This window comes from Drosophila biarmipes, chromosome X (assembly GCF_025231255.1).
Source record: "Drosophila biarmipes strain raj3 chromosome X, RU_DBia_V1.1, whole genome shotgun sequence".
Classification (NCBI taxonomy): domain Eukaryota; kingdom Metazoa; phylum Arthropoda; class Insecta; order Diptera; family Drosophilidae; genus Drosophila; species Drosophila biarmipes.
The window spans coordinates 1,729,894-1,746,630 of NC_066611.1; the positions used below are offsets into that span (position 1 = coordinate 1,729,894).

The window sequence follows — 16,737 nt, forward strand, 5'->3', positions numbered from 1 at the left end:
CGAAACGGAAAGTAAAAACTTAAAGTAAAAGATATTTCCAGGTATCTTCCTAGCAAGTGTCTCTTCTGTGTATCTTCTTTATGGAAACAAGTTCCTTAAAACGGAATTTTGTTTATCAGCTGATTCATACAAAACGTAATTTTCAGAAATTTTAAGAAGGATCTGTCACCTTATTTCATTAAAAAGCGATGGAAACTCTATAATATTTTAGTATCACCTGTAATGATTCATTTTAGCAAGTACTTTTTTGTTTTTTGCCTATTAATAAATACATGATTCACCAACAACGACGTTTTTTGGTAAACTTCTGATAAATTACTGATGACCGATACTGCAGAAACAGAGATCAATTTTTTTTTAGAACTCTCTAGTAAATGCATACATATAAACCTATTTGAATGTAATTATTGGGAAAAAATGTCGTTCCCTGTTACCTTAAAAGTATTATGTGACTTCTTAACAGTAGATGTTTAATTTTGCTCCACAATTTCAACTGATCGATTTTTTAAAACTCATACAGTATAATCACATTGGGGGGTTTCCGCTTCAGCGATCAAAATTCAGCTTCATCGATTTTTTCTTTAAAAGCCCTACTAACATTGACGAAAACGCAAGCTAGCCATAGGAGTGAGCAAGTGGGAAATAGGCGGCTAACAAAGAAAAACTTGGAAATCCTACCGGTCGTGTCCGCACAAAGAAAGTAAGTTCTAGGCAAAAGAATTTGGTTACGGTAATTTTGGTAAGTATGGAACAGCTGGAAAAGCCACCTTCTTTGTCCACCAGCACAAATTTTTTGCGGCTTGACAGTGAGACCATGCTACAGTTGCGGGTAAACTTTGAAACCTTCGGTCACACTACAAAAAATAAGTTTATTCGCTAGTGAAACTCTTAGCAGAGTAATAGGCTACAAAAAATACATGTACGAGAAAGAGACGGGAAACTCGTTTCAGCGGAAAATGGGACCAGGAGAAAATTTTAAATATAATAGCTTGAGCCGCAAGACCGTCCAAAGTTTAGTTTTTCATTTTAAAATATATTTTTGGAGATAAAATAAAATATTTCTGTAATAGGAACTGTACTCACTTTGTGCAAATCTGGAGGGTACATCTATAGACGGAGACAATGCTGGCCACAAAGTGCAGAAAAAGGGTGAAAAATAGTCCGCATGTGGCGGAGACCTCACTGTTGGCATGGATCAAATTTAACTTAAAGGGAAATAAACAATCAAAATGACTTCCGTTGATAGGGGGCTCGAAATTATACCTGCTCGACCTCGTGCTCCGCCATCCTGTTAAGGTCTCTGGACAAGTTCACCCCGGAAACAGCCATGGCCAAGGTGCTGCTCGCGATGCACACCAAACTGAGAGCCAAAAAGGCCGTCTGCGTTTTGCGCATGCTCACTACTCCTAGGGAACCGGTGACGGCGGCTATCAATCCCGTCCAGATGCCGCAGCCCGCCAAGGAGAGCGGTGCTTCTCGGACGATAAGGAGCGATCCCAGGGCTACCAGGGAGATCGCCAGGAGCAGCTGCAGCGTGCCCAGCACTATTTGCAGTGGAAAGGCCGAGCAGCATTCGTTACTCGCCTTACGTTTGCGCCGATCCTTCGAAGATAGCGAGGAGGAGTCACTGCCGCCGCCCCCGCTGCCCTCCTTGTACTTGATTAATTCCGGGGGACAGCGCTGTTTTCGACTGATCCTGGAGTCCAAAGTGTTAGACGCACTTTTGGTGGCATTCACCTGGGAAAAATAGATATGTACATATGATTGCAGCTAAAATCAAATATAATTATATAACAGAAAACGTATAAATGCTGATTTGTCTATAAAAACACTCAAAAAATGTTCCTTTTCAAATCTGAAATTGCAGGTGCTTTGTAACTAAGAAAAATATATCTTTACTATTAACGTAGTAACGATCTAGCTATGAGTGAATTTCTTATTGGAGCTTTGAAAAAAATATTCAACAACAACATAAGATATTTTTTCGATCAATGCTAAGACTAAGACTTCCAAGACAATCTCTGAAATTTTACACCTTTCCAAAGCCTATACACATTCTGTACAGTCTTCAATATATTTCACCATTAGCTGGAAGTCAACAGCAAGAGGGCCCGCTAATCGGACATGATTTGAAAACCATTTCATATAAATTACTTAAGGAGTTTTTTGTGTGTTTGACCACTTTGTTATAGCCTTGCATTAGGTACTATAATTTTGGTCTCGAGTTTTATACGCAGGGAAAGAGACGTTTGCGTCCCTTTTAGGTGTATATTACAAAACTTAAGCCTTTTTCGGTCAAATTTTTTTTTTTTTTTTTGACTTACTCATACCTCTCGTTAAATAAGTAAGCATGTGTATCAGGATTTGGTTTAAGAAAAGTATTTTTAGTTCAAAATAATTAAGTTCTAAAAGCGTCAAAACATCCTCTGCTTAAACATATGGGCCGTTTTTGTATAAACCGAACACTTTTTTTAAGTAGACATTTTTGATTTGCCTGAAGCTTTTTTACTACTACTATTTCTACTATTCGGAAAATAAGTAAAGTGTATCAGGATTTGGCCAAAAAAAAAAATTAATTTTTTTAGTTCGAATTTTATAGTTTGTAAAAAAAGCTTGTTTTCAAAGTTTCCTTTTTTCATGTTTATATCTCCATCTGTAGTTTTCCGATTGATTTCATGTCTTTTGCATAAAATCCTTTGAAACCTCTTAATAAATGCGCTTTTTTAAGCACACAAAGTTTTTAATTTCTTAAAAAGAAAAACAAATTTTAATTAAAAAAAATGTTAACTACTAACCACAAACTTTTTTTTAATTTTAAAATATGCCCTATTTGTCAGCTACAATTGGGTTTTTCATAGGTTGGAGCCATTTCTTGTTTTTAAGAATCGAATTAAATCTAATAAGCCCTCTGATTTTTTTAGCAGCCATTTCGCTCGCTCTCATAAGAACCTTATGGCGTTTGTATTTGAAATGTGTTTTTGATTTGGTTTCTAGTATTGCTACCGTCCGCCAGGTGGCTGGGCACCGCAGTGCACTGGCATGTGTGGTGTGTGCCGCACTCGACTTTTAGCGCCTTTTCTTGTTTGTTTCTAAGAGTCTTGGTGGGTCTGTGCTATATGTTTGACAACTATGATTATGGCAGTTCATTTAAGAAGTATTAAAGCATATTGACCACTATTTTAAACAGTAAAGCACTATTTAAATATTTGCAGAACTATTTGCCTTTGTAAATTTGAGCAAGAGCGAGTATTATATAAAAAGCTAGGTACTTCAATTTCAAATTGAGCTCTTTTTGTGTGGGTTACCTGGTTGGGTTGCCTTGACACCATCGCTTCCTCCAGCTGCTGTTTGAATTCCTTGTGCGAAATCAACTTGGGCTTATTGTCCTCTTCAATACTGGCCTCGCCCTTTTCCGCATTTAGGTCCAAACCTGCTGAAAGAAGTTTCAGCGGCGGCTTCTCATCGTAGACTGGACTCGAATAAATGTGACTCTGGGCATCCTGGCGTGCCTGCTCCTGGTCCTCCTGCTGTTTCCGCAAGGCGTCTCTTTCTAGCGTGCCAATTTGCGAGTTGGTTAGACTTCCGGACCCTGTCGTGCACGCGGTATTTGTGCCTTGCTCGATACTGGTCACCACCTGGTGCAGCTCCTCGCGGTTAAGGCTGCGATCCACAATGGTGTCCATGCTCCCCGTGGTGGAATCATGTGAGTCTATGGTGCGGGCCGGCGATGCGGAGTGGCGCCCATTAAAATCCCCTTCTGACTGTTGATTACTGGACTCGTTCATTTCTGCTGATTGGCTTAAATCAGTGGGTTTTGTCAATGGCGATGCCACTAGTTCATTGACAAGCTGCAATCAGAAGAGAATATATTTTTAATCATGAATGTGGTAACGCTGTAAGTATACTTTTATAACTTATTAATATTATTTAAGATAATTGAATAATGAATAATATTCTGAGAGTACCCCAAAAGCTTTATGGTAGTTCCTGGTGCAGTTTGAGCCCTAAATACCGAAAAAGAAGTCAACAATTTTTTTAATGGATTCGTTGTTATACCCTTGCAGAGGGTATAATGATTCCAGTCAGAAGTTTGCAACGCAGTGAAGAAGACGTTTCCGACCCCATAAAGTATACTTATATATTCTTGATCACTAGAAGAGTCGATTTAGCCATGTCCGTCTGTCCGTCCGCCTGTCCGTCCTTCTGTCCGTATGTTTCTACGCAAACTAGTCTCTCAGTTTAAAAACTATCGGGCTGAAACTTTCCTAAAAGTTTTCATTCTATTCCAGGTAGTATATAAGTCGGATCAGCCGGATCGGGGAAATAATTTAAAAAAAAATTGGTGTTTTTTAACATATAACCTCCTACGCTTGGAAATAACATTTTCTGATTGGTTTCGAAATAAATTTTTATCAAAATCGGACTACTATATCATATAGCTGCCATAGAAACGATCGAAAAATTATTCGAAAAATAATATGAAACAAATTATAGCTTTGGCGCTTTTTGACATATTATCTTATAATATTGGTAATATAATTTTTTATTTTAAGAATTTCGAATTCAATTTAATAAAAATCGGACTACTCTAACATATAGATGTCAAAAAAATGGTCTAAAAAAAAAGAATGAAATAATATTTTTTAATATCACTGAAGTCAGCAACAATCCTTAAAAATTTCACATGGTGTTACTAAAGTTAATTATTTCTTATAACTGCAAGCGTATACAAACTTCGGTATGCCGAAGTTAACTTCCTTTCTTGTTTAAAATTTTTTTTTGCGAAAATTAAGGAGTATATCTGTTTTCTTTTGTTAAATAAATAAACACTTTACTTTGAGTGTTTTGAGATACAAGCAGCTAACTTGAAAAATTTTGGAATGTTTAACAGTTTAGTGACTACAAAAAGTCCGTTGAAATCGTAAAACTCGACTGATCTAGAACACTCACTTATCTCTTATTTATCCATCGATCGATCGCCTATGGCCATTCATCGATTTATTGACGTTTTGAGCTGGAGTTTGACGACATAATTGCTGCAATAATCGTTTGTTCTCCGCTGGCTTCTAATCCACTTATAATACCTACTTAGAATCGAATTTAGCATAAACAAGTGTAAACCGGCTTCGGCAATGGAACACCTTGACATTTGTATTGTGCTGGCCGGTTGTCATTGTTATTGGCTTCTGCGAACCGGTTCACACTCTGTTGGTAATTAAACAATAACCAAAACTGAAACCGAAACCGAAAACTGAAATCGAAAGGCAAAGTAAATGTGAAGCGAGACAATCGCTATTGACAGGCAAAACAGGAAAGGTAACCAAAGCTTAATAGGTAGCAGGGAGTGCTTTCGACCCTTTAAGTATATATTCTTTGTAAGGATCACTAGCAGATCGGTTTAATAATGCTTTGTTACGCGAGACTCGCAAGAAAATGAAAAGCCACGATGGAGATATGCAGCACTTGTTCGAGGTTGCAGGGCGTCACTTACAGGGTCAGAAGCAGGCCAGTATAAATCAATTTTGGACTGGTAGATAGGTATTGATAAACAAAACAAAACTTACGCTTCTACTAAACATTTAAAAATGTGCGAAACAGACAGAGTTTACCTGACGAAACCAATACATTTCTGATGATTCTAGGGCACAAGAAAACTGACGCCAACTGAATTGTACAACATGTTGTATTACTTATTGTCTGCTATTTCCTCAGTATTACTAACCAAATTTACCAAATAAATAAATAAGATATGTCGGAAAGTAAGTAACAGGCAGAAGAAAGCGCCTGTCCGTCCGTATGGACCCAAACTATAAAAGGCAGAAACTTGTGACTTATATTATGGTATATTCTTGAGCTTCTTGCGCAGCGCAGTAGAATGCCACGCCTACTCTGAAGCCCACAAACAGCTCAAGAACTTTCGACATTTGCCTGCAGCGCACATTACCACACTTTGACATAGCAGGTAGGTGGCGCTTTACATCATCACTTTGCTGCTTTTACCTATATACCCGTCTCCTGTTAGCTAAGTAATGGGTGTGTTATAGTTGAGGCACCAGACAATAGCGCTCTTCCTCGTTTTTTTCAAACTGCAGGTTATCGTTACCTGCAAAATAGCCCCACTTGTTTCTGGGCGCAGGAAAGCTGGTATTTAGCGTGGTATTTGTCAGTTTGCCTTTGGCATTTCGCCACTTGCGGGCAACGTAAGGCTTTTCCCCCAACGAGGGACAAAGCTTTCCACTGTCACAAGTCCGGTTACTCGTTTGTGGCACTTTTCATTTTCTCCGTGGCTGCCCAGACAGTAGTTAGGCGTAATTGACCAGGTACACACGGCCAAACGTGCATGGCTCACTCTTCAATTAGCACACGAAAATCGAACGGCTGCCTTCAGTTTGGTTTCAAAGTACCCGGCCTTCCCTCCTCTGGCCATCGAGCTCCATGTATTGTTGTTTATTTTCCAAACTCCAACCACAACAAGCCGTTCCCACCAAATCGAAAATGTTGCCAACTATTTAAAGCCAGAAGGCCAACCACTTTTAAACTATCAATAGGTCTGAAAATGTTTATTAAATCTCTTTCGAAAGTAACATCCACGTCTATTAATTTATTTTATTTTAACTGTCAGTATCTATCGACGTGCCAAAAATCCATTAAATCTGAGCACTACTTAATGAGGTTAATTGATTAACTGAGTAGGGGGTATATGATAGTCGAGGCACTTGGGAAGTACTTTTTACTTTTTTATAATCTATTGTCCACTGTATGCTTTAAATACGACTTAAAGCGATTTCATAAAGTTATTTTAATGTATTTGTAATGTGCATTCCGGCATGTTTTAAATGTTAAAACATACAGATTATCTTCTTCGATCTTGTGCGAAGGGTGCGGTTTATGAGTGAAAAGAAGGTTACGAAAAAGTTGAGGACCTGCTCTGCGAGTTATACTCAATAAAGGCCATTCCCACCTACAACGTAAATAAAATAATGTTTTTTGATATATAAACTGTGTTTTAATTGGGGCGTGTTTTCTGTTAAGACACTGATCTCTTTAAATAAATTCATTTCGGGTTATATTTGCAAAGTGAGTACACAAATAACTCTACATCTCTATTGGGTTCGTAAAATATACCATAACCTAGTATCCAATTGATCCTAAAAGCTTATTACAAGTGCCAGTTTGAAATTGACTAATTATCATTCTCCGATTTTTCGGTGTTTAAATGTTGCGGAGCTGCCAACATACAACGAGAAAAACTAATGCTTAAAGAATGTGAAAATTCCCACAACATTGACTGACTTACTGATTGACTGCTCGACTGATGGCTATAGACAAAGTAAGACACGAGACGAAATTGTAGATGATGAAGCTTCCTGCTACCCACGCAATCGCAGCGCGTTGTTTGGTGTAGTGCTATTATATTATTAGATGTGATACACGTCCGCACCGCCGTTGTCTAAGCTAATTAAAACGTCGCCTGCCGTGACAGACAAGCGACAATGGCTTATTAAAACATCCAAAGAGCACGTACAACAATAACAAATAACTGTGAAATGCGACACTGCAGCAGAAATTGCAGCACTTGAGTTGCTCTGCGTTGCATCACCGCCATCGAGACAACAATAAAAGCATAAATAATAAAAAACATTGCTTAGAACAATCCAAGAGCAAGTGGAGCAGGTATTTCAAAACCGAAGTCGGTTGACATATTCCACAAAATTGCGTTCCATTTGCTCATAAGATCTATTAGAGAATATTTGTACATGTTCCTTGCAGCAAGTTCGTTTTCTAAGTCTTTCGTTTGGGGGTTACTTATGTGTTAGCAATGTGCGGCGATGCGACTGTTCACAAGTGCACGCCCACAACGACGCCACCTAGCGGCGATTTTTTATTTGCTTATACTTTTTAAAGTATTAAGAATAAAATTGCATTTGCCAAATTTTCAAAAATGTGGGCTAGACAGGTTTTAGATTTATTGCTTAGAAGCGGATTTTCATCAGAGAAACTTTGAACAATCAAGAAATTTCAACATTGTTTTCAAATTTCAATGGGTAATGGTTCAAGAAAATATTTAAGAAAACCTACAGGTAGTGGAGCACAAGTTTGTTTGGTACTCCTGGAAAACTAGAATTGGATCGTGCCAATTTTACAAAGTTAAATATTGGGTTTCTCTGTAGTTAATCAAAGATGGTTTTTCCTCGATACAAAAGTGTGCACCAACTTACAAGCTTGCTCCAATATGTTGCTTATATTATAAACTTTATAATCCCAACTGGGTCTGGCATTTCTTGGACTCCCAAGCCAAGCTCAAAATGTTGTCTTTACCATACTTCCACATTACCTGGAATTCAAGTACAAGCCACACCTCTAAATAGTTGAGTATGCCAACAAAAAAAATGCATTTTTAATATATAATGGTTGGATAACTCTTAAAAATAACTCTTAAAAAAGTTAATTGAGTGCAATATAGGATAGGACCATTCTACACTTTTTTATTTTTACATAACCATTATTTAAGTAGACCTTACGTTTATATTACGCACAGGACAAAAAAGCAGTTCGATGGGTTGGTTCCAATTTACTATTATATTGGTTGATTTTACCTTATGTTTATAAATCGCCCAAGCCTGTGGGGCCTCATGTTCAAATATTGAGAATGTGACCATTATCCCATAAGGAAACAACATTGTATGATGGGTTCTTGGGGGGTGCTTGATCGATGAAATGTAGGAAAGCCCAGGAAAAAAGGGTACAGAAATAGGAGAGGGTTCTCTCGGTTCCATCGTCTTACGTATAAGCACGGGGTGGTTCTTCTTTGAACACAGAGCACAGCCTTTGAGTACTGAAATTCTTGGAAATTCTAGTGGTCGGTGGCCCTCAATCAAAAAATTAATTACGGCTTTATTTTGAATGGCATATGGGTTGCACGAATAAACCAGGATATTTGATTGTGGGACTCGTATAATAGGGTTTAAGTTGAAAACTAAAAAAACAAACCCCTTCAGTAAAATGTAATTTTTCGATAGAGCTACAAAATGATTCCATCTCCTTCCACCTCTGAAACCTTCTTTTATTGGGTAGTGTATTGATGACGAGCAGCAAGCTCATTGAGTATATAGGTGCACTCTTGCGCACTTTCTCTAAATGTTGACTTTTAAGACCACTACCCAATAGCGTATAATGACCGCATTTTTGTCTGATAAATGTCAGCTCGACGCGATCTTAAAACTATTAGTTAATTATAAATAAATTATTTTACAACATAATTTTTATTATTTTATGTAAAGAATTATAAAGGTAACAATAAAAAAATACGATTTATAAAAAAATAATGGATTATTAATAGTAATTAAAATTAATTTTTTATTTAAAAGCTAAAAAAAGTTGTTTTCCCTAAAAAAGGGCGCTTCAGATGCAAAATAGCGCTGAAAAAATATTTGCCAGAATTGTGAAGACTTCGCTTACAAGCAAACGCTTGTCTGTGCTTTTTTTGTCACCTGCCAATATTAGGATTTGTTTTTAGCTTTGGGAAATATTTTAATAATTGTTGTAGGTAAAGAAAAGCTGTTGAAGTGGATTGTATATGAAGTACTTTAATAGTACATAATATATACACGCAGCTGGAGCACAGTAAAAGAGATAGAGTGAAATTGTTAATGAAAAAATAGTACAGAATTTGTATTGTGGCTGTTTTATATACAGTCACAGAACTGAATAATATATTTGAGGAATATATGGGTTGAATAATATCACCCGAATATATTTTGTATGTCACTTGAATAGTTATAGGTGTAGATTTGTTCACATACATATAATATATTAAATGCCGTCGTGTCGGATTAATCAATTTAAGATATCACTACAGGCAATTTGTTTTTTTTTTTTTGGTTTAGCTGCGATTTTTTGTGTGTGCATAAAGTATCTTCGATCTAGAACGCAGCCCTTTCTCCCCCACGTCTCTTGGCTCAACTAAGGGGTAAATAATTTTATGCAGGCATTTAGACAATCGAATTGGAATGAGAATAACTATGATCATGTGGATACCGGTTGCGAGGCAAAGTTAAGGCTGATTGCCACAAAATGGGTTAACACACACATGAGTTGCATTTGCAAGCAGACAAATGTCACAGCATTTTAGTCACACGATCGAGGAGTCGCTGGCCAAATGACAATTTCGCATTGTTTGCCTTTCGGCTTTGTTTTGTTTTCATTTCTGATTTTCAGCAGCCTTCAAGACTGTGGTTGGCCTGCTGTAAATGTTGGCGACTCGTTTCTATTCGCATACCAAAAACCTTTAGATATATTTCAAGGAAAGCTCAACCAGTGACAATAAATCGTAGATATCTATTCATTAAAATATTTATAATATATGTTAAATAACAAAAATTACGCTAGGTATTATTTCTATTGAAATAAATCTATTTTGACAGCTTATTGCAATTAACATTTTTTCGTAATCGTAGGTTTAATTTGGTTATATAACTTTAAATTTTGCACTTGGACCTTTTAATTAAATCTTCAACACACTGTTGCCCTAAGCTAGACAATTAATTTCGATTGATGAAAGCGACGTGAGTTACCTAACTGGAGAATATACCTTCAGGGCCACAACCTATTGCCGATCATCTTTTAAAAACTCATAGATTTGTTTGTAAAATAAAGGTTTAAAATAAGTTTAAGTTTTTAAAACCTACTCTATAAAGTGCAAATATCATCGCCATGAGAGTGTGGAAAGGCGGCTCCTAAATATACACAAATAACTTAAATCTACTGTGATAGGCCGATCGCAAAAAGTGACCCATCAATCGCAAGGTTTCGTAAAAACTAAAGGACGGTTTGGCAGAAAGAGCGGTGAAAGTGTCAAAGTGAAAATTTAGATATTTTGATCTGTGGGGACCGTTGGGAATAAGCTCACAAGTTCATTAGTCTAGTTTTATTCTCCCTTAAAATATGAAAGTTTTATTTTGTTTGTCAGTTTGTCCCAAAACGAAATATTATGGGCCTTCAACTTTAGTTATCTCTTGGAAAAATTAGCTAGGCGGAAAAGTATCTATAAATAGCTACACTTCGAACACCTTTTACTTGTGAACAGGCTTGGGCTATATGTTTTAAGAAATATATATTTTGAAAAGTATGCTTTCCTAATATGATTTGTCAAAAAATCAACTTTTTAAAATTATGGGAAATCGTTTTTTTGTTAAGGTTTATTAACCTTTTTAATCTAATTCCTCCAGAAGACTCTAACTATTTTGGAATGTAAAGAATGCAGAGACTATCCATTTAGTAGGCCATATAATACATTTTCATCAGAATAGTTTATAATACAATTTTAGTTTGTTAAAATGTGGATTTCCTCATAAATATTGTTCGTAGCACTAAAGCCCCTTTCAGAAAATTTGGTCTCTTTCGAAAGTACTAATATTTAATAAGTAAGAACAATATTACCTAGTTCCTCGACTATCAGATACCTGTTACTCATTCAACCATCTAAAAAATAATTCTTTTTAGTAATAATATAATATATTGAAGTGGGAAGTCTCTTAAATAATTTAAAATGTTCCTTTTTGAAGAAAAGGTAGCCCTGAATATTGTTAAAAAAATATTTTTTTAAATCAATTCCTTTTTTTAAATGTTTCTTTTACTTTTAAGTCAAAATTGCAATATTTCGGAAAAAAAATGATTTATAAAGTAATAAGTATAAGTATAAATAAGAGACAACACTTATTTTCCTTTTTTCGTCAAAGTTTTTAAAATTTAAATTCTTTAATCATTTTTTTGCAAAAACAAGAACAACATTTAAGAACTCGCTGAAATATTATTATCAAATATTTAATTAAGATCACTTAAATTTCATTTTTTTAATGTTTTTTTGTCGGGTCAAAGGTCTTCAGCTAGAATAATACTTAGAATAGTGAATCGAGTATATATATATATTCTTGATCCGGATCACTAGCCTATTCAATGTATTATGATAGAGTCTGTGTGAGCGCCGAGATCTCCAAAACTATCAGACTATGGAGTTGAGATTTCAAATTTAGATTCCTTAGCTTCGTGCGCAGCCCAAGTTTGTTACGCTTATGTGCCACGCCCACTCTTACGCCTACAAGAGGCCTAGAACTACATCGCACTACCAAATATTTGAATGCCGTGTAGGTGGCGCTCTGCAATCTCGCTTGCTGCTGCGAAGCTGAGGAATCTACATCTGAAGTCATACTGCAACTAAACTTATTCGTAGTACTTGGCCACCATTTTGGTCTACTTTGTCAATGCAATGCTCCGTGTGTATGTACCATAAAATATTGCATGTAGTTAGCCGCGAGATGTCTGCCCAATCTGGTTTGAGCACTTGCACTCTCGTTGCACGATCTCCCCTGGAACCGAAATCGCCAGCCCCCTTCCAGCGGCAAGGTCGTTGCCGTCGCACTGTGGGGCGACCAGAACGAAACGCCTGCAAAGTGTTGTTTGCCTTTAAGATTTTCAAATTGGTTGAAAGCCAACTCTAAAACAACTGAATTCTGCATACAAAATGTAAAGATAAATGGTCTGTAATGATTGGGGATTCTCGTTCCCGTAAGAGCATTGCATGTACAGCGCTTTCTGATTTTCAAAGAACTTCTAACAAATTTGTATTTAAATTTATATGTTTATCAAGTTTTCTTGGCCCAAAACTGAACGCTTCCAAATCTAAATGGACTCCGGTTGTAGTCTGAACCCAAGCCCTAGCCTTCCCAGCTTTGGGAAAATCTTGGTCAAAGTAACAAATATTCGGCTTTCAGGCACTGAAAGCTTTAACTTAGCCAAAATGGCAATTTAACATGTTAACTAGAGAGAATAGTGCACTAAAAACGTATTTATATGGGACCCCTGCTTCTATAGTTTAAAACATTTTTGTCCTATGAGAGCTGTTACTCCTAAAGTAACGCTGGAATTTCGCTTTTTTGTCTATTAGTATATCTGCTCGAGCCGAAAGGATCGATCGGGTGTTTTGCGGAAAGTGGCTGGTGGCTGGAAAATTGACTTACGCACTTAGGCACTGAAAAACGAGAGCAACGCACGCAGCTAACAGCACCTGGCCAACTGGTTTATGCCAATTATGACAATTCAACAAAGTGGCTGCAAAGCAAATCGGCGGCGGTTAAAAGGAATCGAAACAAAATAACTTCAGAAACGCAACACGTGTCCGAATGCGAGGTAATGAAGTAGCGGATCAGGCTTATAATTTTTAGAACTGCCGATAACACTTATTTTCAGCCAGAACAAGAGAAAACGCTACATTCGACGGCCTCGACTATCAGATACCTCTCAGCTTACAACAAAGCGCTTCTTATTCCTTTTCATTGCCTGTTTACGAGGTATCACAAACGCGCCACATGTGGAACCTAGGTGGCGCTAGTGGGTTTTTGCAAGCAGCTGATTTTTTGTATCCCTCTCGCACTTTATTGAGTTTTCTAATAATTTATTTTTGTTTGGCTATAACTTTTTAATAAATGGTGTAACTTGAATGGATATCGATAATAAGAACATAATTTAAATTTAAATAAAATATTAAAAAATGTGACGTTGATCTATGGGTAACAGTTATAACAAGTTAAAAGATAGGGGTTCGTGTTTAATCACAGAACTCGCTGAAATCATGTTCCTATCACATACCCTTTACTCAGCAAATATTTCCGAGATTTGTAAACTGCTAATCAAAAATTTAATTTGAAGGCCACACTTTTTAGCGGTAGGTAATAGGTAATAATCCCTAAAGTATTTCATATTGGAATTAAGTGGAAATACGATACGATTTACCACGTTTTCTGTTAGTGCATACCCATATATCGGCAACTAAGTCCGGTTCCCCCTTTCACTTTCAATTAGCCAGTGGGCAGCCGCAATGTTTTTTGGCCACATTGCAATTTTTCGTTTCGCATTTATTATTTACAATATGTGCATTTCAAGGAAAAACTTTCTCTGAATGCAACATTTCGTGTGAGGTGTACTTCCTGCAATTATCACATAAGTACGCGTGCTGAGGGCGGGGAGTCGAGTGGGCTGGTGTATTCGATGGTGAAACCCATAATTCGCGGGGGTGTCCATAAATGTAACAGCGGCATTATGCCAAGTGCAATGAACAGATGTGCAAGTTCCGATTGAGTATGGTGGGTGAGGAAATTGAGTATCAAATAGGGATGGGCACGCGCCTATATTTTTGGGCCGCATGTGAAGAAATGTCTTGCAAGTACGTCCAAAAGCGACAATGCTAAAAGAGAAACAAACGTTACCCCTTGCTACATTTTAATCCGAAAATAATACAAATAATATAAATATTAATGTCAATGCAATGCTTTTTTATACACAATTCCACAATGGCAGCACATTCATTTTTTTTAGTTAATAATTTATTATTAATTATTTAATTAATTTTTATACTTTTAAGTTACTTGTCTTTAAGTTGAAACATTTAATTTATATGCGTGCTGGCAAGGCAAATGTGTATATTATTAAACAGGGGAAAACGCTATAAACGATGTCATCGACTATCAAATACCCCTTACTCGAAAATGGCCCTTACACTTTTTGAACGTTTTCCAAAAAGTGGTCACTAGAGGGCACCCTGCTGAAATAAAATATACATTTTCTAGAATTTATAGTTTTTGAAATCATATTTTAAGTTAATTTTTGGTCACGGAGCAGAAGATCGAAAATTAGATTGAAGAAAATTTGTTATATTATTGCTGTTGTTATTGTAACTATTTTATGTAGTCAATTACTTATTTACTAATGCAATAACCAAGTACACTTTGTTGAACCACTATCTCCATTATTAAATCTAAAAAAGACAATTTTCTTGTGTGTATAGATTGAAACTCGTAAGCGAACTAATGGATTTAAGATGATTTGAGCTTTTGAATAGCTGCACAAGTGAAATATTTCCACACATTTTGATGAAATCGCCACTTGACTTTTTTGTTATTTTTGTTCCGAATGTCATATTGTAAATTAAACTAACGTAAGTGCATAACGACACACTGAAGATCAATGCCGTTCAATATTTTCTAAGCTTCACAGAGTAAATTATGGGTCAGACACTGACCTTTAACATTCCTTAATTTAGAAATGCAAATTCAAAGCAAAGGAATAGGAGGTGAAGGATTTCCGATCCCTAAAGTCTTATATTCTTGATCAGTACCGCCAGGCGAGTCGATCTAGCCATGTCCGTGTGTTCGTTTCTATGCAAACTAGTATTTAAAGTATTTAGGTAGTATTTAAGTTGGAAAATCGTCATCAATGTGCCCCCATCTAGGTGTCAATATTAGATAAGTGTTTAAATGTCTGAAGAGGAAGTCATCGAATTGACCCCAATATAAGATCACCTTGCCACAGGGCAAACGTTTTCTACGATTGTGTTTTATAAACATATATTTACCTCTAAAACAAAAAAGAACTATGTCCTTTTATTTGTAACACTTATTTCCCATTTTAAAGGCAACCACAGATTTCAAGAAACATTGTCCTATATTTTTAACACATTCAAAACAGAAGATTCTTCATGGTTTAAGAAAAATCGATCTAAAGGTACACAAAATATTGCGCTTGTTTTGTTGCCCAACACTCCTTGACCACCGATTGCTGTAAAATTTCTTTGAGTGTAGAATCTACAAGATAAGCCCAAAATCTAGAGCTCCTATGATGTTCAAGATCTCGGAGTTCATACAGTCAAACGGATGGACAGCCAGATAGATGGACGAGGTTGGATCCAGTAAAACCTTTTAGTCAAACGTGACTATCAATTATTTTGCTTTAGATAGTCAATTTAAAAATTAATAAACCATCAAATAGACAATTTGGGTTATTGCCTTTCGAGTGTGCTGGTTTCTTAGCCTGAAATTCGGTGCCACAATCAGTGCAGGCGGGTGTAGAGTCCCACCACAGACCCTCCCGAACAATGGGCCCCTCCTCCAGGCAACAACGCACTTCGTGGCTGCTTAAGATGCGGCACTTCACTCCCAAGACCTTCGTAATTCGGGCTAAATTCACCACTGATTCGGTTAATCTGCCCTGGTTAACCCGTCCTACAGGTTGTGGGCCCTGGCTTTGCACGTGCCCGATAATGTCACTTGTAGTTCACGACTGTTGTCGCCACTCTTACTTTCCAGCATTTTCTCTGCGAACTTACGCTGATCGCAGCGGAGTACGTGGCTTTGCAGTATCTGCGTGCTGCTGCCTATTCGCCAGATATATCCTCGGCTCGCTCTCCGGAGGTGTGGCTGCGCTGCTGTGTTATCCCGGGTTAATGAAATCCGCCCGACAAGTGGCACTGTGCTGCGGGCAATTAAAACGCAGCGAATTCCATTTCACTTCCACACTCAACAACAAAAAAATACACCGGCCGATCGAGAGCCTGCCAATCGGGCGAGAAAGCGATCTCTGCTCGGCGGTCCACACACAGTACCGTTACTCGGGCGGAGAGGAAAGCGGAGAGAGCGCGGAGCGGTGCGCGTGCGTGCTGCTCTGCGGCGCGTTCGTTGCTGACTGAACTCGCGTCTCCAGCCCCAGTCGATCGCCGCGCGCGCGGTCGGCGACGCTGCCCCAAAAGCTGGCGCAGCGAGCTTTGGCACTCGGTATGCTACCTCGTTGTTGTTGCACGAGAAGCACAGAGGAGCGGCTAAGTCGGCGGGAGGACGCGAAGACTAGTATCTCGTAGTCCCAGGCACCTCGCGGTAGTGGGTATCCGCTAGTCGGCCTCGACTCAGCCTC

At 37.6% G+C, this 16,737-nt stretch overlaps 1 protein-coding gene across 1 annotated transcript in view; it reads right to left on the bottom strand.

Moving 5' to 3' along the window:
• LOC108028881 (adhesion G protein-coupled receptor B1) overlaps positions 1 to 16,502 on the bottom strand; it is a 31,259-nt gene extending 14,757 nt beyond the window's left edge. Inside the window, exons 1-4 of the mRNA XM_017100889.3 lie at positions 16,157 to 16,502; positions 3,306 to 3,848; positions 1,264 to 1,737; positions 1,084 to 1,205 (exon numbers count right to left, since the gene is read on the bottom strand). Coding sequence (XP_016956378.1) covers positions 1,084 to 1,205; positions 1,264 to 1,737; positions 3,306 to 3,785 — 1,076 coding nt within the window. The 5' untranslated portion in view covers positions 3,786 to 3,848; positions 16,157 to 16,502. The remainder of the gene's footprint in view (positions 1 to 1,083; positions 1,206 to 1,263; positions 1,738 to 3,305; positions 3,849 to 16,156) is intronic.
• Positions 16,503 to 16,737: the final 235 nt, after the last annotated feature.